Source organism: Phalacrocorax carbo, chromosome 11 (genome assembly GCF_963921805.1).
Source record: "Phalacrocorax carbo chromosome 11, bPhaCar2.1, whole genome shotgun sequence".
NCBI classification, from domain to species: domain Eukaryota; kingdom Metazoa; phylum Chordata; class Aves; order Suliformes; family Phalacrocoracidae; genus Phalacrocorax; species Phalacrocorax carbo.
In genome coordinates this window covers 16,737,700-16,764,650 of record NC_087523.1, presented here as the reverse complement: position 1 = coordinate 16,764,650, position 26,951 = coordinate 16,737,700, and the positions used below count along the sequence as shown (strand labels likewise).

General features: G+C 42.3%; 2 protein-coding genes across 9 annotated transcripts in view; one reads left to right on the top strand and one right to left on the bottom strand.

Moving 5' to 3' along the window:
- Positions 1 to 16,426, bottom strand: part of COMMD5 (COMM domain containing 5) — a 191,457-nt gene extending 175,031 nt beyond the window's left edge. The window contains exon 1 of the mRNA XM_064463230.1: positions 16,421 to 16,426. Within this exon, the coding sequence (XP_064319300.1) occupies positions 16,421 to 16,422 (2 nt within the window). The 5' untranslated portion in view covers positions 16,423 to 16,426. The remainder of the gene's footprint in view (positions 1 to 16,420) is intronic.
- IL1RAPL2 (interleukin 1 receptor accessory protein like 2) overlaps positions 1 to 26,951 on the top strand; it is a 395,107-nt gene that overhangs the window by 26,241 nt on the left and 341,915 nt on the right. The gene's annotated exons all lie outside the window — the stretch shown is intronic.

Here is a 26,951-nt window from a genome sequence, read left to right as displayed (position 1 = left end):
TTCTGGTAGATCTTTTTGAGTTAATGTTTGTTTTTGTGGAGTGTATTTTAAAAACACTAGCCTGGACTAGGTAACTGAGGAACAGGATGTAGTCTGAGAATAATATTTTAATAGTTGCATGCTGCTTTAGTGATACACAAGTGTTTTGAATCATGCTGATCCTCTCTGAGGTAGGGAACTATGCAGTTTACGTCCTGCTTTGGGCTTAGGTTCAATCCTTAGTAGTGTGCGTGTTTTCCGCAGCCTGCACTGGAGGGAGCAGAACAATCATGAAACAAGGTTTATTTTGTGGAACTCAAATATTTGAACCTGAAAAATTTGAAGAAACAGTGGAATGTACTTACCGCTCTGGGGCAATGGGATTCAATGTTTCCAAGGTCATTTAAGGATGGCTGCAAGTAGAAATACAACTTAGTGGTGTATTGAGAGATGAGAGGATGGGGTAGATGATGTGCAGAGGGAACTGGGAAGGCTTTTTGCGAGGGTATCTGTAAAAGACTAAGGCTTTAGAAGAAAACTCTTCAAAATGTTTACTTGATTATGGGTTTGGCTTGATGGAGAAGTGGGGAGGGTTTGGGGTTTACAAGGACAGGAAAGCACCAAGTGACATGATTTCCAAGGAAATTTCAGGAGTTTGACAGTGGGATTTCATAAACTGTTCAAAGGTGGCAGTGTATGCAGTTCTGGAAGTAAGGCTTTTTAAGTCAAGGTGTCAAAGAATAAAGAGCAGTACTTCATTTTAGCTTTCAAATTGCGGTGTAATTTGATAGGGTTTACTAGTGACCCGAGGCTGTATTTTTTTTCTTGTGCTGTAAAGCTATTGAAGTTGGTGGAATTAAACTAGGAATTAACAAACAGGACTGTGTAGCAATGGGACTGTTTCTCCCTTCTGTGTGCCAAGCTTCTGCTTATTTGGTGTGATTCTGCAAAAACATCCATTGATTTCAGTTATTCAGAAGCTAATTACCTCGTAACCCACAGGATCAAGCAGCAGAGCTGCTTATTTAGCTGGTAACAACACAGTTCTTATTATGGTGCCCAGTTGTGTTGGCAGTTGCTGCAGGGAAGCTCCCATTGACCCTGCATGCGAGATGGCTGCAGAGCAGGTCCCCATGCACGTATCCTGCCTCTAGACTGTGACAATTGTGCATGCAAATGGACAGCAATTATCATTTAAGTAATGAGTACTTAATGGATGTTTGTACTCTGTAAATTTGAAGCATTTTGAAGCTGAAATTTCCCTGCCGGTGTAATTTGTGTGCCACAAATTGCTGAGGTGAGAACACAAGCCGGAAAAACCCAAGTTATTGGTAGATGTAGACTCTGACAGCTCCCTCTCCTGCTTTTACCTCAGGCATTGCAGTTGGTAAGTGGAGAGAGAAGTATAAATGTATCACAGTAGATTCCCATGAAGGATCTTTGCCTTTTCTAGATAGTATCATGATGAAAGTTGCACGGCAGTGGATTTTTTAGGGACTTGGTTCTTCATGAAAATAAAAGTCAAGGCTGTCAATATGGTAGGCGGAGCAGCAGAAATTCCCCTACAATGACACCTTGGCTGTGGTTTGACTGAACAGTCAACAAATAGTTTAGTGCAGGATGAATTGAGGCATGCTGCGTGGATTCCTTCAGCGCATCCATTTGAAAAGGCCTGTTAATGCTAATACATTTGGATACCACAGTACTGTTTCCAAATACAAAATCTGAATTTTAATTGAAGTTTTGTAGCCCACAAGAGAAAAGTAATTCATCACTACTATTATTTCAAAGAGCAATCCTTTGGAGGGAACTCCCAATTGCAATTCCTCAAGGATCTTTAAGATTCTCAGAAGCAAATCAATACCCTTCTCAACAACAGTTATCCTTGGAACCTTCTCAATTAGATATGATATAAAGAAATAAAACTATGGTGGTCTCCAGCTGAGCTTTGCCCATGAAACAGCCTTTACAACTGGAAAGCTAAACGAAATTGTAAACCAGTACTTGACTATACGATAAGCAGCTATTTTGTGTCAAGTATGTGTGGTGATAAAATTACCTCTGAGGTTGGAGTTGTTGACTCATTTAAACTCTAAGTTCTCATTGTCTCTTCTCTATTTGACTGGAGCTCTTGAGTGCTTCAGCTCTATGAAGGACCAGGAACACTTTAGTAGTGCTAATTAGAGGGCCATAGCCTGTCCTAAAGTGCTTGTTTGAACTTACAGTGATAACGATAAAATATTAATCTCTCAGAATGTTAATTAAGATTACTTGTAGTCATTGGGATCACTTTGTACAGAAGACCGGAAATGCTGCAATTCCTGGCAGGGCTATTTTTTTTAAATTTCAGAAACAGCTATTTTACTGATATAATTTGTGATTAACTTTTAATGGACTTATGGTGATTTGAGTGGCTAAGAACTACACTGTGGATCAAGATTGCTTGATAATTCTTCCGCTGTGAGTTGGGTACCGTTCTCCAGCAGTTGTCTGACTGAATGCACAAATTAACTTATTTCTGCAAGAAAGGACATGGGATTGCCTGACCACCTGTTCAGCGGCCATCTCAGTCCTGTCCTGTTCAGTTTGCAGCAGCAAATATATATATAGATAGATATAAAATATGTGTTTAAAGGTACTTCTTTGAGACAAATAATTTGTTGGGATAGAAAGATCTAGTGCTGTGTAATGAGTGTTTGCGCAATAGTTCTTGGAGCATTATGGTTGGATGCTGCTAAAATGTCAGTGGCATCACCCTCTCCCTGTGTAAGGCAAAAGCAGGAATACTCCTAAGTAGCTAGAACAAATTGGTTTTGTCTCAAAACAAATGAATTGTGCTCAAACACAGGTGTGTGAAGGATGCCTCTGCCAAAAAAGCTGTTAGTCTGAGTTGTTGGAGAGAACAGGCTGACGATCTCCATTGTTTCCCATCATGATTGTGGCCAGCGAAGGCCACCAACAGCTCTTTGCCAGGTATCTTTCTCAGCACACACTGGAGCTGCAGAAGTCTTCTGGAATCTAAGTTTGTTCCACCCCAGGTTCATTACCTCATTCAAGCCATTTTATTTGATCTAAATGGAATAGTCATGGGAGCAGAGGATTTTTAACAGAATGTGGGAAGTTGAGGTTCATGTTTTCTGGAATTAGAGAAATGTGATTTTTCTGTTACTATGTGTTATAAATTGTCTTCCTACATTTAGTCATCTAGTCTGCATTTGGTTACAACTTTTGCAGTTTGACTCCAAGTCAATGTAGTTTGTGTTGCTCGCTGGCAAAATAAAATACAGCAGCCTCCTACAGATTGTAAAGGACCCCAAAATCAGGAAGGATTAATTAAGTCCCTGAGTGAGACTGTAAATTATGGCTGCGTTCTGCCATAGCCTTTGATGGCACAGTCGCACGTTGCTACTCTCAAGTGCTATTCCAGAAGCACCACTAATGTGCGCCCTTGGTCTGTTAACTTTTATGTCTCACTGTACTGACAACAGTCCATCAAGCCACATTTCTAACCAGACAAAAAAGGGTCAAAAAAAGTGCATATGTCAAAGTTACATTCTCTGGTGGTGCACTGTATTGGAAAACTGTGTAAGAAAATATCTTTTGCAGGAGATCGCAAAATGATGATAAAGCACTTGAGGTCTCCTTGGACTTGGGGTCTCTGACCTGTTACACCTCAGCAAGCATCTACTCTGCTGTGTTTGCTCAGAAAGGGTTAAAGACTTTCTGGCAGCTTCTGAATACTAGAGCAGTTATTTTCCCTGTGTAACAGTGGAAGAATGACTATGCATAATGTAATTTTAACTTAATTTAGTGTATCTCATAGATTTCCGTATATAGAATAATGGCAGAAGAATTTGAAAAAGCTTTTCTCTTACTGAAGCCTGTGTTAAAACACTGACATCAACAGAGAAAATATGTTGATTCAAAGAACTTTTAAAAAGCTCCCCCCCCTTGAATTCATTATGATCTACAAACACATTATCATGATTAATTTGTTGTTTTTGGTAAAATCTTAAGCTGTCTTTTTAACAAGATTGTTCTGATAGCAAAACTTCATATGCTGGTATGATTTCTCTGTATGTTAGTTAATAGCTGCCTAATTAGAAATGTAAAAGCTATTCTTGTTGTGTAAACAAATAGACTTCAAAACCTCTTAATTGTTAATGCAGTTTTACTATTTAATTTCTGCAGTACTGACAAAGAGAGGACTTTATTGAGAGATCTCTCTAGCAGTAATTAAAGTCTGCTTCTAACTGCAGTGATTTTTGAGAGGGGATAAATTGGGCTTTTGAAATGGTGGTGTGGCTTCCCCTCACCTGTGGGAAACGGAAGCAAATGAACATTCTAGAGAGGCTGTGGGTTTTTCCTGTGTTTTGTACGTTGTCTTGGGCTCCCTGCACTGTTTGTGTTATTCTCCAAGGACATATTTTGTTATATCTTCTCTTTTTAATTTCTGTAATGAAATCGGGGTCTCCAGTGTTCCTGTCATCTTTTCTGAACCAGAAAGCAAAACATTAGGGAGAAAAGAAGAAACAATTCACAATGTGACTTCTGAGAAGTGCTGAAGGCCTTTGTAGCCTTTAAAGAACTGTAGCTCCCAATTCTTGTTGACTGCAATACATTTTAAAATACCTACTCTTTAAAAAAAGATTTGGCCTTGAGTACCTACAACTTGCACTGCAGTTGATGAGAGCTGCAGAACCTAAGCGCCACTGAAAATCAAACTATCAGTCACACTCACTGTCTTCCTTTGATGGAAGCAACAGTGTGCCTTGGGGAGTTTTGGGAGCTTTACTTAAAATTCCAGCACCTAAATGAAGAGGAGTTGCTATTCATCTCTCTTCTTCTGGTGGTGTCACCTTCTGAGAGCAGAGCTGAGGCTCTCCTATGGGAGCAGCTACCGGAGGGTCACCTGGAAGCCCTTTCACAGGCCCCGAACCCACACATGCCCCCTCTCCCCCATCCTGCGATGGGACGGGCAGCCTAGAAAGTGAGCACTGTTAAAATGCACTGGTAGCTGCTGCCAGTGCCGAGTTCAGATTTGTTTGCTGGTTGCTATAGCTTATTGTTAACAAGAGGAATTATCTTTTTCCCTTGGGGAGGAAACAAATGTGCTGTTTTTCTGGGCAAGAAGAATCATCCAGGATGGAAGGGCTTGTTTTCATTAAATTAGCAGGTTGTACCTCCTCATCTGCTGATCTGTGTTCATAAGCTCTCAAATAATAAAATGCACCATAGTGTATAGGGCTTTATTAAACTGTTGTAGTTTCTCTATGCTGGAGGATGCTTGTACTTGAAGTCTTGCATATGGGAGTAACTAAGTAAAAAAAAATAAATCAGTAGGATGACTTCTTTAAAAGAGACAGCGGTGTATGTGTGTGTGTTCAGAATTAGAGGTTTAAACTTCTAATGAGGTGGGTTTCTTCTTTAATCGCAGTACTAACTGGAAAAAAACACACTAAGTATGCAGTATTACATCCTGGTACATATGGCATACGCTGAAAGGCTGATACCATAACAAGTGGAATATAAGAGCTTTGCAGGACCTGCGTGCATGCTTAGAGATGCACCTGGCTCATTCACAGGCTGCCTCTCTCTTTGCTGTAAGCTCTTTCTCAGGAAATAGGGTTTCCTGGGCTTCTGCACGTACTCACTAAGCTTTGGGAGTGTAGATTACTTCACTGCAACTATCGAAAAGATTAACCATTGCATAGCAAAAAAATAGGCATGTTATAAACTACATGAAATAATGTAGCTGAAGTCCTTTGCAAGAGTGCGTTTGCATGATGGGTGAGGGAAGGAAGGAGGAGGAGAGAAAAGTGCAAAGTGCAAAGCCACTAGCTTTGCCAGGACTCAGAAGCTGGACAGAAAAGCGCTGCTGCATTTGTGGAGAGTGGGTTGTTCATTCAGTGCACTGTTCCTCACAGCCTGGGTTTGAATCTTGGGCCATGTCCTCATGATGCCTTGCGAGAGGAGGGGAGCTTGCCTCTGGGAACACAGGAGCTTTGGCTCAGCACAATGTTAACCAAGGTAAACAAACAGCTCCCAGCTAGCCTGGAGCCTGGGCTGCCTATTTTTTTTTTTTTACCTTTTTTCTTTGAAAAACGTTGTGACGAACTGCAGAACAAAAGGAAAATGAGTAGAAGCGGGGGGAAGAAAGCTTATATGGCAAAATTGTCAAGTGATGACCAAATTCCTTTGAAATTTATGGTGGCCTCAATGGCTGCAGAGCCAGCCTCTGTTCATCCACGTGCAGCAAACCTGGGCTGCCACCATTGTCCTCCCACTGTGTACAGGGCTCTGGTTTTTACTGGGGGACTCTGGCAGCTTTTGGGGCTTACAACAGCTTATATAACACCTGGGAACTCCTGTGAATTGGACCCCAATGGGACTTGTAAAACTCTTATCCTTCCAAACTCTGCACTGGTGAGAGGTGGAGGGAAAAGCTGGGTTTGGTGGACCAAGGGAGGGGGCTTGTGCCAGAGAAATGGTCTTGCTTAATGAAGAGCAAAGAGATGCTGAGGAGATTAGAAGTGAAAATATCAAGCAGTTGGACAGAGAAAGCTCTCTTCTAAGTACAAAAAGAAGCTGGGAAAGCAACTGAATTCCTCCTGTGTTTCCAGCCTACATTGATGTGTGTTGTTTTTTTGTGTGGGGTTTTTTTTTTGTTTTTTGAAGCCTGCAGAAGCAGGGACTTGGCTCAGCATGTTCAAGGGGAAAGCTCAGGTTGCAGGCTTTGCGGCATGCATGTAGGCTGCAGGGGGCATCGGGGCAGAACTTCTCTTCCCATTGAAAGATGCTGTAGTGCCTGCAGAGCTTAAGATGCTCTAGAATCCCCACCTGCCTTCGTGAGCAATGTTGTATGCCCCTTCAGGCTGTCAGCAAACACAAATACGGGTATATTGCAATTAAAAATACACAGGGTCATTGTAATGTAGCTAAAGAGGCTGTCTGGGTCATACTCTTGTCAGCCCAGTACCAGTTTTGTCTCAGTGAAATGTACTGAATACGGAAAGCGAAGCCCTTTCTGGAACGCAACTTTGTTGGACTTCGCTCTCTGTCATCTCACACTTGGCCCAAAGCAGGGCTGAACTGCTGGAGTTTGAGTTGGCAGCTCTGACTCCCAAGTCTTCTCCGCCTGCCCTTGAGAGGGGTCGTTTGCTGCTGGGCAGGGACGGGTGTAAGTTCTGCCGGGGGTGTCTCATCATCGTCCTGTGATGGTGCCGAGCAGGGCCATGGTGGAGGTTGGCAGCACTTGAGAGCAAAGGTCTTGCCACGTTGCTCTCACGGGCAGCACTGCCGAAGCTGAGGGACTGCTCTCAAGGTAAAGAGGATTTGCATCAGCAAAGTAAGGATGAACGCTGGTTCTTTGCCTCAAGCAAGCTTCCCTCGTGTTTGAAGACTTTGAGCCTGATGCTGGGAGGTCATTTGACTGACTTACACATTTCTGCAATACCTGAGATGAGTGCTTGCTGAATTTCATTATATAGCTGCTATTCAAGGCAGAAACCAAAACCAGAGTATAATTAATAAATAAAACCCTCTTTTCTTTGCCGCAGGCTTGTTTCTGGTTTGTTTGTTTCAGTACATCTCAATGTGTATTTCTCTTGGTTCACTGACTCCAAACCAATGGCTGGCATCAATACATAAAGCCTCACAATCACTTTTGCCTCTTTCATGTGTGACTGCCTCAGAAATGGTGGCTCAGAGCACTAGAAATGTCAGCTACAAGCAGTTCTGGGGCCTACAGCTCTCCTTGTTGGGGTAGAGCTGTAAAAAAGCTTTGGCAGTAGGATGAGTTTGTTCTGAGTGCAGGAGACTGGTGGTGGCTGCAACTAATTTGAAATAAGGTTATCTCCTGGTCGTCGTCTTCTGTCTGTCACTCTGGTTTCTGAAAAAGGAGTGCATATTCCTTGTTTTTTGGGGGTATTTATATAGAATAAATAGAGGGTTCTTCACACAGGTTTGATTAAAAACAAAGATGAGGTTGGCATTGCTTTGAGAACTGCTGAGCAACAGGCTTAACTAAAACTGCTTAAATTGAGGGAAGTCTCAAAATGCTGACGAGTGAAGGGGCTTGCTGATGAACAGAGTGTCTCTGGGGTTATCTCCCTTCCCCAAACTATTCCCGTTACTATTCCTCTTGAATCATATGGAGTATTTGGGAGTGGCAGCTGCACAACCCATTTTGGGCCATGATTTGTTTTATATGTTGGCACATTTAAATTAATGCTTGTTCAGAGCTTCCCTGTTCCAAAAATCTGTAGCTGTCACGATATAAATATATTTTTTTTCTTCCTGTCTTCAAAGACCTTAAGCCTAGGATGCTGAGGGTTACCAGTAAGGATAGCAGCCTTTCCCCATCTGGTATCATCCTGGTTGACACCACATGTTTTCAGAGGTTTGCAAAACCCTGCTGTCTCTTGCCTGAAATAATGCCTTTGCCTACTGGTTACTTATTTATGATTTGTCAAAAGCATAAAATTATATTCTGTTTCCTTCCACTTCTTTGTGCCTTATTTGAGTCCTCTTATGAGGTCAGCCCTGTCCTAAACTTCCTAAAAGTCCTGAAATTTTGAGTTTTACAGATGCTGGTAAATGCACGTTGTGATGTATTAAGTGCATAATGGCACATCAGCAGTTCCCATGTTTTTCCTTTAAAAGTGCTTCTTTGTCATGGAACACTGATCTAAACGTGAGTCTGAGAGTTTGTGGTTTTATTTTGAGATATTTCATGAGTTCACACTTTGTTAACTTAAATACATGTGCCCAGTACTTTGAGATGTAAAAGGTCAGTGAGGTTCACTCTGATTTTCTTCTTGACTTGGTTAAATACAGAGTGACAGCTTAAGGCCATCGATCTCAAATAGAAACTTGGTGAAATGAGATGCCAACAAGAGTGGATGAGGATACTGGTGGTTCTGCTTTCTGGGAGCTCGCAGGATCCCTGCAGGGCCAGTCCAAACTCAGGATTTCTGTTTAATAGGAAACTTTGCGCACTTTAAATTTAGTTTCTGTTCTGCTTCAAAACAAAACATGTCCTTTCCTCTACTTAGAACAAAACAAAGCTTTCAAAGCTTTTACATATGGGAAATAAGATTTTACTTTAAAGCTCGATGTGTTCCTGAAGGATTTCCAAACGAGGGATTTCCAAGTGTAGAATTTTCCTTTATGGCTTTTCTTTTGTGTGTGTTGGTTTTTTGTTACACTGAAAAGAGGCCCAACATGCTACAAAATAATCTTTTAAACAAGGAGGAAGACCATAAAACAAAATTCTAAATTTAATGTGGAATTGACTAATACTTTTTATCACCCAAAGATTTCCATAAATAAGAGCGACTTGCAAGTAGTTTTCTCAGTAGGAATAAGAAAACCATGATGGGTTGACTCCATCTGCAACTTCAACCAAAAACCATGTAAAAAAGCCGTCTGCCTAGCCCTTGAGTCAGTCTCTGCGATGCTGGCATGTTTCAGCAGGGATTGGTGTCAACGCGAGGAAGGGCTCCCGAGTGAAAGAGGAATGTGATATTAAGAATGTCAATATTTCACTCTCTAAATTGAAATTCTTGGTAGTGTTGAGATAATCCATATGTCTTAATCAACTCCTGGTGTTTGAGTGGGAGGAAGCTAACACAGTAACTAGTTGAGGAGGAGGAGCAGTTAGTCAAAATAACTGCTTTTCTCCCTGAGGACTTTAGGGTTCTGGAAATATTTAACAGATGAAATAGCAAGAGCAGCTGTCCTAAGGGAACTATCAGAGAGGCGTTTGACATTGTGAATTATATAGATTGCTAAATGAATGTTTTGTCTGCAGAGGGCCTGAGGTGTGATAGCGCGGGAGCGGAGTTGGGGGATTTGTCTGGCTGCTGCGATCTCAAACAGCAGCGTGGCAATGGCAGCTCTGGTGGTGCGGGCTCTGCCTGCCTGCCCAGCGCTCTCGAGGGGGCTTTTGGGGACAGGTATCTGACGGGCCCCGCTGCTTGCCCTGCCTTTCGAAATTACCCTGAGGCGCAAGTCTCCAGAGCAGGGGTGAGGAATGCCGACTGCAGTCCAAGGCAGTTGTGCCTCTGGGGGCTTTGCTGCCCATCGCTGGGGTAGCAGGAGGGGTAAGCGAGGCACCCCCTGCCCATCTGCTGCCTGGCCTCTGCTGTCCCTCAAGGGCCAGATCTGGGTGGAGATTCAAAAGGCTCCCCAACACTGCAGCTCACTGCGTTCCAGGGAGAGAGCACCCATGTGTCCCTGGCTGCCGTAGCACAGGGTCCCTGGCTGCTGCTCTCCTGGGGCAGCTCTGCTGCCGGAGTGCTTCCCTGCCTGCCTGGGGATGGTCTGCTGCCTCAGAAGTAATAATTTAACTGATTATGAAGGCAGGTTGGCAGATACCACAGTACCTGTCAAATCTAACTGCCTGTAAATTTAATTAGTGTGCAAAAACTGGCTTTGGAGTATACCAAAACTTAATTAGTCAGCAACTTAAGGTTGTTAGCATACTCTCCAGGGTAATAATATCCAAAAAAGGGTATGTGAAGGCTGTGATAAAATAATTAAAAATATAAAATCCTCATGGTGTATTTTCTTTAATACTCTGCTGCATATAAATCAGGATGGACAGCAGCATCTTGGAGCTGAGCTCTGATAGTGGGTGTCTCCTCCCAGTAGTGGGGGAACAATTAATTAGTAAGTGCGGTGGCTCACGCGTGCTCAATCCTATGCAGAGGACTGAGCCCATCTTTGGGGAGCATCCTGTGTGTTTCACCATGATGTATCTACCTGCTAATGGGGAAACCCACAGTCTTTACAAAAGTATGGACTAGTAATAAACAGTTTGGGGTCTGTGGAGTGGCTGGGTGATTTGTATATGAGCTGATGGGGAAGTCTGCAATTAATGTATTAAGTCCTTCAAATGAGATAATTAGGGAGAGAAATTAGAAATTCTTCAGGAGTATTATGGGCAGCCTGGGTGGTGGTGACTTGTTGCAAGCTTGTCCCCATCAGAACAAAGCACTTCAGGAGTTGGAGTTGCTTCTGGGTTACCGCAGTAGCTTTGCAGCAAAGGATGATGGCTTCCTATGCAGAAGGTTTTATGTTTGTCTGCATACGCCTGCCACATAGTGCTTACTCGGAGAGAAGGATGCGTGACTCGTTGCCAGTGTTACTACGAAGAGGTTTTTTACACTGTGATGGGATGGTATAGAGGAACAGTGACTCACTGCAGGTTGTTTGAAAGGAAGGGAATGGGATTTAGTAACACCGAGTGTGCCCCATCTGTCAAACCCCAGAGATATACACGCATGTGTTCCTAATGTTCTGCTTCAGCCCTAAACTGCTGCAAAATGTTTATCCCAATGACCTGTATTTCTGTGGGAATAGCTGCTCCTATGAATGGAGCATGGACTAAAATGAAAGCAACAAAAATTTCTTAGAGCAGCCTTGGGCCTGGGTACAGTTTGTTGCTAGATGCTTGCCCTCTGAGTGCTCCTTGTCTCTCATTATCCCCATGCATCATGGGGAAAGAAAGAAACAATGAACTTTCTGATCCCAGAAAGAATATGTAAAAGTCAACAGTGACTAAGAAATGTCTGGAGGCTGAAATCGCTTATACACTTACATTCAAAACTGAGAGAATCAATAAAACATACTTTGGCTTCTCCCTGTCTTCCCTGAGGATGGTTTATAAGCCAATTCCCTCTCCTATCTACAGCAAGACAGCGAGTTCAGTTCCTGTGCCCTGCACACAAGATGGAGGAGGTGTCTTGGAGGCACCTGAAACTCCTCTAGCTGCCAGTGCCAAACACAGGTGCTGCAGCCTCCCAAAATGCTTGTGCCATGGATCCCACCGGGCCAGCCGGGTGGTCCTGCCTCCCTCCCAGACAGTGCCGAACAGGGGTAGGGAATGGGCGATCTGCTCTGGTACTGGGAGAGGGAAAACACATCGCCTGTCAGTACTGGACTGACTACCTGGACTGATGTCTCCAGCACTGCCTGGAGACCCCATTTCAGAGCATGGGACTAGTGGAATTATGCCCTGGAAAGGGGCCTGAGTCTATAGCAAAGAGCCTCTCCAGGGCTGGTGTTTCATGGAGTGGGACTGTGTTTCACAGTATAATGAATAGCCCAGTGGAACCTTGTAGAGTTTTCCTCTAAATCCTGTATTATCACTGGCCAATGTACCCATGTGAGCTGTGCTTTGGCGTTTGGGGAGTTGGTGTAGGGGAAAAATAAGGACGGGAGAAGAGGCTGGGTGCTGTGTGTGTGTGCATGTATGCAAACATTTTTCCCCTGGATTTAATACGCATCGCTTGGGTTTTGCTTTGGTTTCTAGCGAACCTGAAAGATCAAAGCAGAATTTATCTGCAAAGGCTCCATATCACATGCACAAGGTTCGCTCACAACTCGCACTGGACCTGCTGAAGATACAAAGATTTGTTGACAATCCACTGCAGAACAGGGAGCTTGTAATGGTACTGGACCAGAATTGTGCTTAGCTCTGGACTTTTGCTGTGACTATCTCATGTAACATCCAGCGAAAGCCTAGCTACCTTGAAGACGATGAAAATACGAGATTGAGTTTGTTAAACCAGAATTTTAGGTGGTTTTTCAGCACAGGCCTGTGACAAAGCAAAGAATGACTGACAGGATTCAGGAAACTACCAGAGTTGTGAGGGACAGACTGCGTACTGCTGAGTGGGCTTAATTTAATGAATTGAGGGATGCCATGTAATCTAACTGCTTATTACCTTAAGAGGCAGCAGACAACCTAGTGATCCACAGGTGGCTATTTTGATTTTACTGCGTGAAGTTAATACCAAACCGAGCGGTGTTTCTTTCAGTGCTAGAAGTGGTACAGAGCAATAGGTGTCACCCCACTGGTCAGAGGTCTTTTAGCCTTTTGGCCTGACCATGCATGATGCAGGATGACGTAAGCCATCGCATTAGCTGTGAGGCCCTTTCTGGAGGGAGCAGGGCCTGGCATTTGCCTGGCAGCCCCCTCCCCGTGTGTGGAGTGGGGGGTGGCAGTACTGGGGTGCTGGCAGAAGCCCTCCCAGCTCCTGGCTGGCTGGCGGGGTGCTGCAGGTGCCTGTCAGGACGGGGCAGCCTCAGCCTCCAGTGATCTTCATTTTTGTGACCAACAGCTCCATGCTTTAGCAAAAGTGATGATGAGGATGTTCTCAGGTTTCTTTCTGAAAACCAGCAAATGTGATTTATGTTTTTCATTAAGAACACCTAGTAATTTCCTGCCTTCGTATGTGTGCATAGGTGCTCTGATCAACTGGAGAAGCACACGTGTCATTTGTTATTTATTTTTGTGGAATGCTTATGTATATTAAAAAGTACCTATTTGCAGCCTGTAATCAGGCTGTAATCATGGCCTATAATCACAATCAATAAATTAATAGAGTAATAAATTAATGTCAATGAAATATGATTTTTCTATTGATTGTATGTCTGTTTATTGATTTTGCTGCCTGGAAATGCCAGCCTCGTCTTTGGGTGTATCTTCAAAGGAACAAGCTGAATTTTAATGGGATTTATGCCTGGCACCTAAGAACACGCTCTTCTGGTGTATGCCCTGCTCCCCTTTCTGGCAGCATTAATGTTATTGATATAAACTGGCTCTAATCTTTATTGAAAAGCTCAGCTTTACTTTTAATTGGTTTTGGTTCTATTCGATCAAACTGTAATAATTTTTTTGTTTAAAATTTCAATCATGCTTACCATATGGTGAGTATCATTTATACATAAAAGCTACTTGTTGTTTTACCTTTGGAAATCTTTAGGGCCTGCACAGTAAGAGCTTCCTAACCATCTGCTACTCTCTCAAACCTCATGTTAATGTAGACATCTGCAGTTGTGACTCTGGGGTTATTAAACAGCGATGTCCAGTCGAATGCCCTTGTGCCTGGCTTTCCAAAAATCAGCACTGCAGAAAGCGATTGCTTTAGCCACAACAAAAGCCATTCAATTTGCACACGCGGCGGGCAGGCACGTGCCCCTCCGTACACCCTCCTGCTGGTCCTGCTGCACGGGCAGAACAAGTGGATTTGGCTGAGGGGATGCAGCCGTCCCAATTAGCTGTGAGCTCAGATTGATGTGCTGTAATACTTTAAAGCTAGAGAGGCTCCAGCATTAGACCCCATGCTAATCCATTTTTAGAAAGAACATCGTGCACAAAGAAGATTATGCCATTTAGAATTAGCTAATTATTTGTAGTTAATCAGAGTATCCCTCAAATTGCAGAAGAAGATACTGTAGGTTGAAATCCTGGCCTCAATTAAGTCAGCAGGAAAACTCCCTGGCCGTGGTAGTGTAAGTGCTTACCCTGTCGCTTCACTGGCTCTGGCTGCCTCACAGCATATTTGGTATTCTGGGGTTTGGGGTGTTTTTGTTTTATTTTGCTTTTTTTCTGACAAATTTTTGTATACCAATGTTTGTCAATGAGGAGGAAGAGGTGGCTTCTAGTAACCTCTGATCTTGCAGTAGCTGAAAACAATGGAGCTAATGACAAAATTTAAATGTCTAATGTTTCCAGTATTTAGAAACTTGACACTTTTCATCTGACTGCTGTGTAAATTGCAGGTGAAGACAAACTGGTAATTTGAAAGCCATACCCTTATTAAAAAGAAAAGGAAAAGCTAATTTCATTGTGTGGGCATTAAATGTCCTTTTAATGATTTTTTTAAAACAAGTATTGCTTACTAGAGCTGTTAAAGTTGTTTATATACATTTTTGGCATTTTATTCAACCATAATGAAAATTAGACTTAATGCATTTGTGTTAATACTGGTCTGTTTTCCCTAAAGTGGAATGCTTTTAAATGTGTGCAATAACTTTGCTATTGAATAGCAGTGGGACGATCAGTAAAAATGTTTTATCTTGGTAAATGATTCAGGTAGTATGTCGGTCTAAAACTGATTCTTATCCACGAGTCCTTTTAAATAACAGAGTAAGAAAACTGTTCTAAAATGTATTCGAGATTAATGGATTAAGTATAGCAGTTACATGCTGGGGTTTCTGATAAAAGTTACCTATTTTTGATGGCCCAGCAGCATGCAATAAATCTTGATGAGGTGGTAAGAGTCTGGGGGAAGTAATTGTGTTCTGGGTGGCAGGTACAACCACTTAAGGGTTGTGTTTCCCCAGCCTGGCCATGGCCCGTGGACAGGGTGTAGCATCTGACCCACAGAAAGATAAACAGGTTTGTATTGTTTGGTGGTGATGATACAGAGCTTTTTGTTTTGGTTTTTGTTTGTTTTAAATATTCAGTCATGTGGATTTGATTGCTGAAATAGATTATTTTCTGTGATGAAAGTGAAAAAAGTTGTCTGCTCCATGGTGAGTAGGTAGGACAGTCACTGTGTGCAGATGGCCAATTTAGGTTACCAATGTGTCTGTTGAAGTCTACAGAGACTAAAAATTAGGCTGAAAAAGTGCAAGAATCCTCTGAGAAGAGATCAGTGAAGAGAAATATCTAAAATGCTTTTTCATTTTTTTATTCTTGACCAAATTCCATAAATATTTTAATACAGAGTATTTGGTTTTCAGTTACCTCAATGTGTGGCATTTTTAAGAAAGTTGGTGGTGATATTTGTGTTTCTTGGGAGGATGTGGGTAGGTGGGGGGTGGCAGATGGGAAAGTCGGGAGAGGGTTATGATATGCTTTTTAAAGGAAATGCAAGTAGAAACATAATGAAAAAAATAAAAATTAATGAAAAAAGTGTTTCTGGAAGGATCAGTTGGGCGCAGCAGGATGGCTGTGCTGTCGAGACAGGGGTTGAGCTGCATTTAACTTCTGTCGTAGGTTCAGAGCCTTCCTTGCTGGAGAGGGATGAGTTTTGATTTCAGCCTGGCAGAAGCATGAACGTGAGCTATTTGTGCTTTTCTTCAGCCTGGTCTAACTCCCGCAGCCTGGCTGTGGCTGAGCGGTTCGTTAGGGAGTGTAATTGACCTTGAAATGTGCTGTGAGTGCGGAGGACAAACTCTCTCATACTTTGGGGAATTTGTTTATTGCCAGTTACTGCTTGTTCCTAAGCCTTGATTTAATTCTTTTCAAATTCCTCTTTTCAAAATCCCTTAAAGAAATTCATGTGGAACAAGAAGAAATGGCAATTAAGGAGTTACGGTGGTGGGTGCTTGCCTGTGGGGAGGGGTATAGAGGAGGAGGGAGCCCTGTGAGCAGGGATGTTGCAGGGCTTTGCTCCTGTAGGATACCGTATAGACCCCGTGCTGCTGCTGCGGGGACTGGGCCTGCGGGGACCTCCTTTCCTTTCGTGGAAGAGAGATACCAAGGAGTGGAGCTGAATGGAAAGTGTAGCTGCGTGTTGATGTTGCTGTAGCTGTTTTACTTAAGCATCTCTCTTGCTGATTTGAACTTGAAATAGGGTGCAGCCGCTCTGCCTCGCTTTTTGTGCTGCAAAATAGGAAATGAACAGAGTGTGCTTCTGAGATGGCAGCACGGTCATAAAATTTTTGTGAGTTTGAAGATGAAATTGGTGCACAATGTTCTCTTACATAGTGAGGCAGATGTTAAAATGATCTGCGTGTGATATAATATCCATATCCGTTCAAGCTTTTCTTGCTTCTGCTGCAGCTGTTCAGGTGAATGCGCTATGATTCCTTTACTCCAGCCCCATGGTAATTTACACAGATTTTGCAGATCCCAATACCCGTGTTGCTTTAGCTCCTGGGATGAGGAAAGATAGATTTGCCTAAAGCTGTGAGGTGACCAGGTACGGCATGATAAGCTGGGGGTGGGATGGGTGAGTGGGGTGCCTTGTGCCCTCCAGGGACTCCTCAAGTGCTCTGTACCCATCTCCTTCCTCAGCTGCTGGCCTTTGCTGTGTGGACAAGTGGATCCTGGAAGTGACCAAGGCTTCTGTTCAAGTTTAGGTCTGAAATCACTTTGTGCAAGTTTTTAACTGCTTTCTCACTATTGTCCATGGTGCTTTTTGAGCTGGGGCTGTACCCATCAGCTACTCTGACATCTGTGATGGCTGAAGGGTGAGGGCACAGGCAGGAGCACACATGAGGGAGTATATGGACTGTAAGTCATCCAGACACTGTTGCCTGCTTCAGATTGAGATTTTCAAGTGGTTTCATCTTTTACATTTTGCTTTAAAAAAATCCTTTTATCTCCACCAGCAGACTTGTTTCTGTACTAGATCCTGGCAATAGTATTAAGAAGTCATGCCAGTTTGTGTATATTTCACTGCAGAGTCTCTTTTAAAACAGTCTAATACAATTTCAGTGGTGGAAGGTGTGTGCTTTGTCTTGTTACTTCCAGAGTAAACTGCTTAATATTACCTACCACTGTGTAATGTGACTGCTGGCAGTTTAATTAAATGAACTGTTTTTCTGCCTGAGGTTCAGCTCCTCTTGTTGCAGCTACTCACTTTAGAAGAAAGGATGTGGTGCTCATGGCACAGCCAGAAAATTCAGGTATAGGGAAGCCAAGAGGCTCGTCCGTTTCCATACTGGAGGAGGGATTTCGATCGTAGTCTGCCAAGTCTTAATTGACTGCGCTAAGGTTTAGGTGAGGAGTTCTGTAGAAGCACCTTCTGGGTCCATCCTGTGGTGGAAACATTGATTTAATCTTTTTGCAGAAGGTTAACCCTGGCATTTTGGATGTGGCTGATCTGATCAGGCTTTGACCAGGAGGCCGGAGAGACCTGCACCTGGTAGCCCTACTGAGTGGTAAATGTTCCTGTTCCCAGGGAACCCTGGGGTCCGCCCCAGTGCACCTTTGTGCACCGTTGCTCATTTTTCATTAGGCAGTGATTTGATTAGATAAAAATAAAAGTTGCTTGAGCATTCACTTTTGCAGTGATGCATAACAAATTTATGCAGATTCGAATAGGACTAATCTGCATGCAAAATATAAAAATGTGATTACTAACCCGTATGCACCTGTACTGAAGTTTAATCGGGTACAAATATGAACAGGAAGAAAGAAGCTTACCAAAATGCACAGCCTTGAATTTGGGTATGAATTAATGCAAAGAGATCCTTATAGTGTTAATGATGATTCAGGTGTTTCCGGAGTAAATTAAATAATTCAGTAACTTAAGAACACTGTTATTCTTTAATTAACCTTGACTTTATTTAAAAAAAAAATATTTCCTACTTTCCATAGGCTTTCCACTGTTGACTTCCTTTAGCTATCCTGTTCTAATGGCATTCAGTTTTTGTCTAGGATCACCCTGAAAACACAGATGACTGATTCTGATCATACATGAATTGGTTTACAATGGATGTAGTTTCCTTGACATAAAGGAAACTTTATCAACACTAGCAGTGCACTGGAAGGTCAGGACTTAAAGTCAGGAGAGCTTTAAGGAACATATTATTACTTATTTTCCTAATAATTTTGGTGTTGGTCAGTGATTCGTTCATCTAACTCTGCAGCTTGTGTTCAAGTTCAGTACTAGAGCATATCACTTTGCTGTGAAGGTTTTCATGGTCCAGGGAAGTTGGATGTCAGTGGGAGTGCGTTTTACCTGATGTTTCTTGCTTCTGGAATGCTCTGAGAAGGCTGTTAATGTTCCATGGTTGAGCAGAGGAGAGTGAATTCAGGTTGTAGAAATGAATGTGTAATGAGAAGAAAAGCTGAAAGTCAATTACCATCACTTGCTTCTCATTTTTAGGGCATGTATCTGAGGGGAGACTCCAGCTCTTGTAGTACCCATCTTCACAAAAAAACCCCATGTCATTTTTATAATGAAGCAAGTGAATAGAAAGTATTGCTGCCTGGTACCATTACTGTACTGAAAACATGGCAATGCTTGAGCAAGGTTTTGTCACACCCTGAAGCGAAGTGTTTCCCTTGTGAAGGGTGCAGTGCTGGTAAAGTAAACCCTGTGCCTGGCTGAGGAGGCCTGGGCAGCCAGCGACATGGCCAGCTGCCTGTGTCATGCACAGCACGGGCAGCCCTGGTCATTGGAAACGCTTCCCAGTAAAAGCTATCCGGAATGAGTTTGTTGAGGACCAGACTCCTTCCAGTGGGAATGATGCTGTGATGAGGACAGCCATTCTTGGTGAACCTACTGAGTAACACTGTATGTTGTGACCACCAGCGGTTGCAGCTGGGTCCTGCTAAGCCCTGTGGGTTAAGAATGGTTCTTACTAAGAGATTTCTGACACATTTTGATGGAAAGCAAATGCAAGTAGTGGGAATGCTTTAAGTAAACTGAGCTGACATCAAATAATCAAAACCACTTAACACTGTGACACAAAGTGACAGCATCACAGAATTTCAAAATTGAAGCTGACACTCTGTCCTGTGCATTAGGAGATACAGGAATGACCAGCACCGTGGTGTGGGTTAATCACGGAGCATCAGGATTTCCTTTGAGTCACTGTGACACTGTGAGACCGGCCCATAACCCTGATGTTGTTTTAAACAGAGGAGTGGTTTTGTATACAAATGAACAAGCCCTTGAAAAGGTAAACTGCTTAAAAAGTGTCTTGTACAGAAGCCTCAAGGTGGAGCGTTGTGTGGGAGGAGTGGCTAGGGTCGTTTGCTGTAATGACTGCTGTGCTTGTTGAAAGCTGTGTGTGTCGAGAGAAGGTTTGTGGTTGGAGCCTTGCTAGGCAGAGTCTACCCTTTTTTAACAGGAATATCCCCAAATGACTGCAAGGGGAGTCTTAGGTTCAGATTCATATTGAAGTTACGCATCCGAGACCTCTCTGTTTATACATATTTCCCAGAGGAAACAGTCTATATTGTTTCCTTTAAGCAGTTACACAGGCTATATACTACTCACAACAGCTGCTGCTTGCAAGAACCTTTGTTTTGTTAATGTTACCTTTGCCAGAAAATATTCAAAACTGAAAATAAAGTATCTGTAGCAGGGTGTTCAACTCAGCTGGAAGCTGTATTGGTGCCACGATGGAAGGAGACAGAATAACAGAATTCTGTAACAGGTAAGGTATTAATCTTTAATGTGCAAAAAGAGGGGCCATAGGAAGACAGGGTGGCCTGGTTTGGCAATGCTCACAAGCACCTGTGAAGGCTTTGTGAGTCATGGGGCTGTACTGAGTTTCCAAGAAATATTTTCATGTTCTAGGCCCTTAAGAAAATAATAGACAGTGAGGGAACCACCGAATGTGTTCCCGCATGCATATGCCAGGGTAAATTGTGGTTATCAGCTGTTTGATCAGGCAGATGGGAAAGCTTTTTATCCTGTACTACCATCCACAAGGTCTCAGAGCTAACAGTGAGCTGAAGACAAGGGTAAGTTGTTCCACAGGCCCTGGAAGATCTGATAATTGCTTATCAACAAATCACTAAGTGACTGGAAAACAGACAACTGACAATGTGCAAGTGTTGTAGGTGAATAGGCTTCTGCGAGGTCAGTGTTCTGGGAATGTTTGTGGGGTCTCAGGTTGTTCTGGCAGCACTGGCCTTTTCAGAAGGCATTTGTCAGAATGATATTTTAGAGAAGTTAATGAGTCCTTGAGGAGGAGGGAGGGGTTTCTTAATAGAAAAAGGGGAGAGTATACTAAGAAATAAAAGAAGGGAGAAGGCAGGGAGGAAGGCTTGTCTTTTTTGTAGTTATTCCATATTTAGGTGGACTCCATGCTCTAGTATCTCCAAACAGCCTGTGAGTATAAATGCTCCAGGAGAAGGTGGTATTTCAAGACAAAATACTCTGATATTCCAGGCTCAAGTGAGCTCGTGGTGTATATATAGCAAAAGATAGCTTTGACTGTGTCACTGCCACTGGTTGGATGACGTGGCATCATCCGGCATTGCCCTAGAACATGTTCAGGCCATGGAGGTGTCATGCGTGGGTATACAGTGAATGCATTTTTAGAGCTTGATTTTACATTTGGGTATAGAAAAACTGAGTTTTCAATTTTGGTTTACCTAGGGTTTGGGATTGTGAGGTGGTGTGGGAGTACCCTGAGCGTTTGGGAAAGGGAATCCAATGAAGTGCTAGAAAGTCACCATAGAAACATCCGTGTGTTGAGAGTATGACAGAATTGTTTCTCTAGATACTGAGGCTTTAAGAGCTGATACTTTTCGGAAATAGTAGTGTGCAACCAATTAATTGAAATGGGAAGATTAGGAGTGTTAGACACTTGGATGCCTGAGTGTGTGGAGGGATAGGGACGCTTTTGGATCAAGTCCTCTGCTGCAGTGGGCAAACATGTCACGCACTCCCCTTAATTTTATCAAGATGTATTGTGAAAGCAGTTGGGTTGGATTCAGGCTCCCAGTACTGCTGCTCCCTTAGACCACTAGGCTTTGACAACTGGAAACCACCTTCTCATTCCCACCCCAAATGTACCCATGGTTACTTGGGACTGTGTAAACAGCTTTTTTGCCTCCCTGGTGATTTCTCCCAGTGTGCTTAGGAGTAAATTATTTTGCTACCTTAATCTTGTAAAATTGAACCTCAGTTTGCCTGGTCTCCTAGATTATCCTTCCCAGCACTCCTTTCAATGTGAATTTCTCAGTCATGGGGGACCGGAATTGTGCAGTTCTGTGGAGCCTTCCTCCCATCAGGTTGTCATGTCCCATGGGTGTGTGAAGTCTTGCAGTGGACATGTCCAGGGGCCAAGGTTACGTTTCCCTTTAGCAAAAGCTTCAAGGTGGTTTGTATTTGAGTTCCTTGTAAAATGATTATGGTGTTGGACACTGAATTGTCCTTTACAAGAGGTCAGAATTGTTATTAGTTCACATCTTCAATGCTGTGAGGGAATATTAAGCATTAATTAACCATTACATCTGTTTAAAATTCACATGCCAGTTCTTGCTTGCACAACAAATAACCTCTTGCTCACTAACAGTTTCTCTAGTTAAGTGATATTTTGCCTCTGTCTGTCTTCATCTTGTTTCGGAAGACTAGGGAACTAAAAGAAAGAGCCCTTGGATGTCATTTGCATGTGACAACTGCTTTGTGTGTGTTGTTGGCACTGCTGTGTGTGGTTGGCTCACGAGGACACCTGGAAGCTCTGGCAGGTGCTTGGAGCGCAGATGAGGAGCTCAAAGCTTCCAGAAGTTCTTTGCTGAACTGCACTCTGATGGAGCAGTGGGCCTTCCTGAGGCTTCTGCTTTCACCTGTAATAATGTTGCAGATAGAAATTAAATGGGGTAGTACGGCAGTAACCATCGATTGGCCTTTCTCTTAGATGATCTGTGGAGACAAAGAAGCTTTGTACTTGATTCAGAAGCTGCATTTGGTCAGTGTGTTTTTTTTTTTTTAAATTTCTGATGCTATCTGTTACAGCACAATTCTGAAGTTCTGCTGACAGTAGTGAGTCTTCATGTTCCTGCTTTTTATCCAGAATTCTTGAGCATTCAGAAAAAATTTTATAGAAACTGTAGGGTAGAAAGAATGGTCCTCCAGTGAGCTGGTGAACAAATATTACTTGGACCAGACCTAACAGAAGGTAATCCAACTTGTTCTTTAAAAAATTAAGTCGAATTCCTTAGTTTTAGATAACCTACACTGCTCTGATGTTTCAGGGTCCTTGCAGAGGGATTTCTAATGTTGAATGTCAGTCACGTGTGCTGCAAAATAACGTTGTGAAGATGAGGATGACTGCTTGGTTTTAGGTCTGCTTTCTGGCACTGCAGTATTTTGTGTTTTGTATTCCCTTTGAAAACGGAACAAAAGTAAGGCCATGTGTATAAGAAATGTGCAAGTGTGCTATCAACAAATGGAGGACCCAAACTAGTCTGAAGGTTCATGGTGCTTGGTTTTTGGCACATCTGCTAAGATGTTTCCCGTCTCAAAGAGCTTTACACAGAAATTAAGGAAGAATAAGAGCTGATGGGAGAAAGGATGTATTATTTTCATATAATATTTTCTCCTTTTTTTTACCCATTCCTGCAATGAGTAGAAGAGTGACTGTGCAGAAATGGTGGCCAGTGTCAAATTAGGAAACGGAATCAATTTGTCATGAATTTCCATCTGTATCCTACAGAGGAGGATCTTAATGGTGCTGTGACTCAGAACTAGTCCTCAGCAGTGCACTTGGCTGGGGAAACTTGAAATATCTGACTGGACAGTTGGTGAGAACTGGGCTACATTGAAGCCAGTTGGGATTTTGCCTCTGACTTCAGAGGCATTGGGATTTCATCTTTTCCTTCCCCACCCCACACCTTTTTTTTTTTTTTTGGTGGTGGTGGGGGAATCCTGTAGGGCCTTTGGTTGAGGTGTGTTAATCACTCACCTCAGTGGCCCTATCTTTGATGGAGCTGCTCATCCCCCAGGAATTTGTTTTATTATTTCACAATAAAATATTTAAGACACCATTTTCATAAAAACTTTCTCCAATAAGCTGCTTCTTTTCTGGGACAATCACTCTAAATTATCTACCAGGCTCCCAGTTCTTTTCGGAATTAATGGCTTGACCCAGTTACACAATTCATTCCTCATTCATTTTTCTTAGTATCTTGGATAGTCATTTATTTCCCATCTCATTGTATATCGAAATGACCTGTCCTATATTTTTCTAGTTATTTAGCTCCTGTTGGGTAATGGGAATTTGTAGAGGTTTGACTTTCAGTACCATACAGGCATGTTCTAGCCTTTTTTGTAAGTTCTCACAGGAGCTGTTTGGTTACGGCTCTTGTACCATGCAGGGACTGGTGCTACACAATGCTGCACAGTTAGAAGTTTGAAGCAGTCTTCATCAAATGCCTTGGTTTTGAGCAATCTCTGACCAACAGTCTGAAATTTGCTTACACTGTTTTTTTCCTTTCCTCATCTCCAAATATTGCTAAATTAATAAGGGTATAACTAAATAATTTTTTTGGTCTTAAAAAATGACACAATGAGGATTTGCAGCTGTAATGTCATGTTCTTTTATTGCTAATACTCCCTGTAGATTGTGTTTTGACTCACCAGCGCTTTTCCTCACTGGAAGTAGGTGTGTTTCTTTGTGCACTGTTTAATTGAATCAGTTGAAGTGAATGGCAGTGGGCTCCCACTCTGCATGCCATCCCTGTTGTGAATTTTGAAACAGCACACATGGTTCTAATACAAATTTTGTCTATGCTGTTTAGTGCTATTTTTTAATATAACATTTACAAAAACATTGGCAATCAAAGAACGTGTTACCATTTGTGCTAATTTCAGGAGGTGATCACAGGACTATGTAATTAGCATTGATTAAACAAGGAGCTGAATGGAGAGAGGCTACTTATGAGATGGGAGAGCAGGACATTTTCACTGCTAGACAAGGAACGCTTAACAGTATGTTAATGAATCAAGACAGCTGGAGAATTCATAAAGGGCAAATCAGATATGATTGCTTCTGTTACAAGGCAATAGGTAGGTCACTGGGCATTATAAGATACTTAGGATAGTATTCTCTTGTACTCCGGGGAAAGTAAGAGGTTTATGTAATGGAAATCCTGTTTCACAGCTCTAATAAGCTTGTTAATAACAACTCAGTGTGTCAGGGCATTTAGTAAGGATTTCATATTTTGTCATGTAGAATGAGGAGAAAGATTCAAGTGGAAAAGGAAGACAGACTTTGTAACAAATACTTTATTTGTATAGCAGTGTAGGCTAGCACCACCCTTGGAGACGCTTGCAGGGACTGCAATTTAAAGTCCAGTTCCACAGTGCAAAGAAAGGATGGTTCCACTTGTGCTGCCTCTGTGCCACGTGTCTGTCTGCCTGCCTTTAAAATGGGGGTACATTAGTAGAGAATTTGGTGGAGGGAATTAGGCAAGGCCAGTTTGCTTTTGTCGGTACAACAGACCATTGATGCACAAAATGGCCTGTGCAGAAGGCTTCTTGAGCTCTTGTGAAATCCCTCGTGCAAACAGCTCACAAAAGCTTCTGTTCTTCCTTCCCCATTTTGCAAACCGGGCACTGTGGGTGAGAACTGGTAGGTGCAGGTTGTTTCTCACCTTGGCATTCACCCACCTGCACGAGCTTCAGCAGATTGACGCTACCACCTGGAGAAGGGACAGACATTTAGGGTGTTGAAATCTAGGAATGAGTTTAGTGAGTTCTGTATCCCCTTGCAGTGGAGTTCATGCTATGAAGTGCTGTACCTAACTCATTCACATGGTAAGTTTGGGTGGGTTAACATTTGGGTGAATCTACCCTGGATGTACTGGTCTGGAACCCTTTGAAGAACTCTCACCCAAATGACCAGAGTACTTATACAATGCCATTTCCCATCTAATCCTCTTCAGGCCTGACTGCCTGTGTAATTCCTTGGAAGGGCCATTCAACTTCTCTACTCTGCCTTTCTCCTCAGACCCAAAATCCCAATGTCAGGGCAACCTCCAGAGTCTGTTTTCCCTTCTGTAATTGTAATCAGAAGAACTTATCCATGAGGATCTGTCTTTCTAATGGATGTTACTTCCAGAACTGACCACCTGTACATTCTACAGCAGTGTGAAAGTCATTACTGTTTGGCATTGTCACAAGACACAACAGCATCTGTATGAATCTGCACAAAACTTGACTGAAGAAGTTGCTTTTATTTTGCTGCTTCACTCAAAATAGCCCATTTTGATTCATGTGCGTAGCCACAATTTTGTCCATTTAAATGCTGGTTCAACAGTTCAGTGGTGGTTACATTTTTTACTTGTTGGTCTGTCTGGGATATGATGCCGTATCTGTGAAACATGCATCCTCTAATAACTGGAGAGCAGTCTGAAGCAAAACCTAGCACATCTGAACAGCTCTGTAGCTAGAGAAGAGGGGAGGGAACACAAGATTTTTTGATCTAGACTTTCTGTGGCTGATTCTTTTCTCATGATTAACCCAGCTCTTTGAATCTCAGTACCAATTTTGTATGTCTGAAACCCCTTTCTAAACTTACCTACAGAGGGCAAGGGCTGTGGTTTTTGTTAAAATCTGACTTCAATGATATAAGACAGAATATCTTTGCTCTTGCTTCCAGATCATCTGCTCATTTGTAGGCCGTACAATGTATTGATATGGTGAGCACATATAAGCTTATTCCATATACTTGTGCATAGTTGTGCTGCGTTTTCTGCCTTGGATTCAGTTAAAGAAGTCTCAGAGCTGTGGAGGTAGTGCAGTTTTTGGTCAATTGCCAGTTCCAGGTAAGGTCTTTTCACAAGGAAAAGTCATGCTGGTAATAGATGAAGCTGACAGTCAACACTTTTTTCTTTATTTATTTCTTCTTTATTTTTTTGTTCTCACCTTCTTGAAGGAGGATGATCAGATTAATTCGGGCTGTTCCCTAACTGCAGTAGAAGCATGGGTGGAGGTATTCATTAAAGCATGAACAAACAGGAATCTGCTAGATAAACATTTAATTTCTGCCTACTTACTTCAATTATAAGTCCCAGAGGACCAACTTCCTATTTTCACTGAACCTCATTATAGTTTTACCTCTGGTCTTATAACAAAATCAAAAGCATTAAGTAACTAGAGCTGTCCTAGGCTATTTATGGTCGATTCAGGTAACCACTAATTGCAGTTGCCTCCCAAATGCTGTGGAAATTGAAGGTCTTCTGCTATATGTGGTGGTCAGATATCTTCTGAGATACTGCATGAAGAAAAGCTAATAGCAACCAGGGTTATTTAATATCCTAAATACGGATATAGAGGAGGAAGTGGAAAGCAATCTGGCAATGTCTGCTGTAGCTTCTGGCATGGTTTTGTTACAAATTAACTGTATCAGAGTAAATTAGAAAGGGGAAAAGAGGGTTGCAAATGTTCACATGATTTGGAAAGTGAATTTAGATTTGCTTCTACATGTGACTATTTTCATGTTTTCCATGGAACTACTTCATGTGGTTCCATTTATTCACTTAAGTCCCATATTATTATTTTCAGTTTCCTGAGTGCATGATTTATGTAACTAAGAATATTAAAGCCAAATGCGTGAATTGAAATTCACTGCACATTGATTAAATTGGCTGTATGCATTACTTAAGTTAAATAAATTACATATGTTAAAAAATAAATGGCAAACTATGACTATAATAGTTACAATTTGCAATTCGAATGACCTATAAACCAAGAATT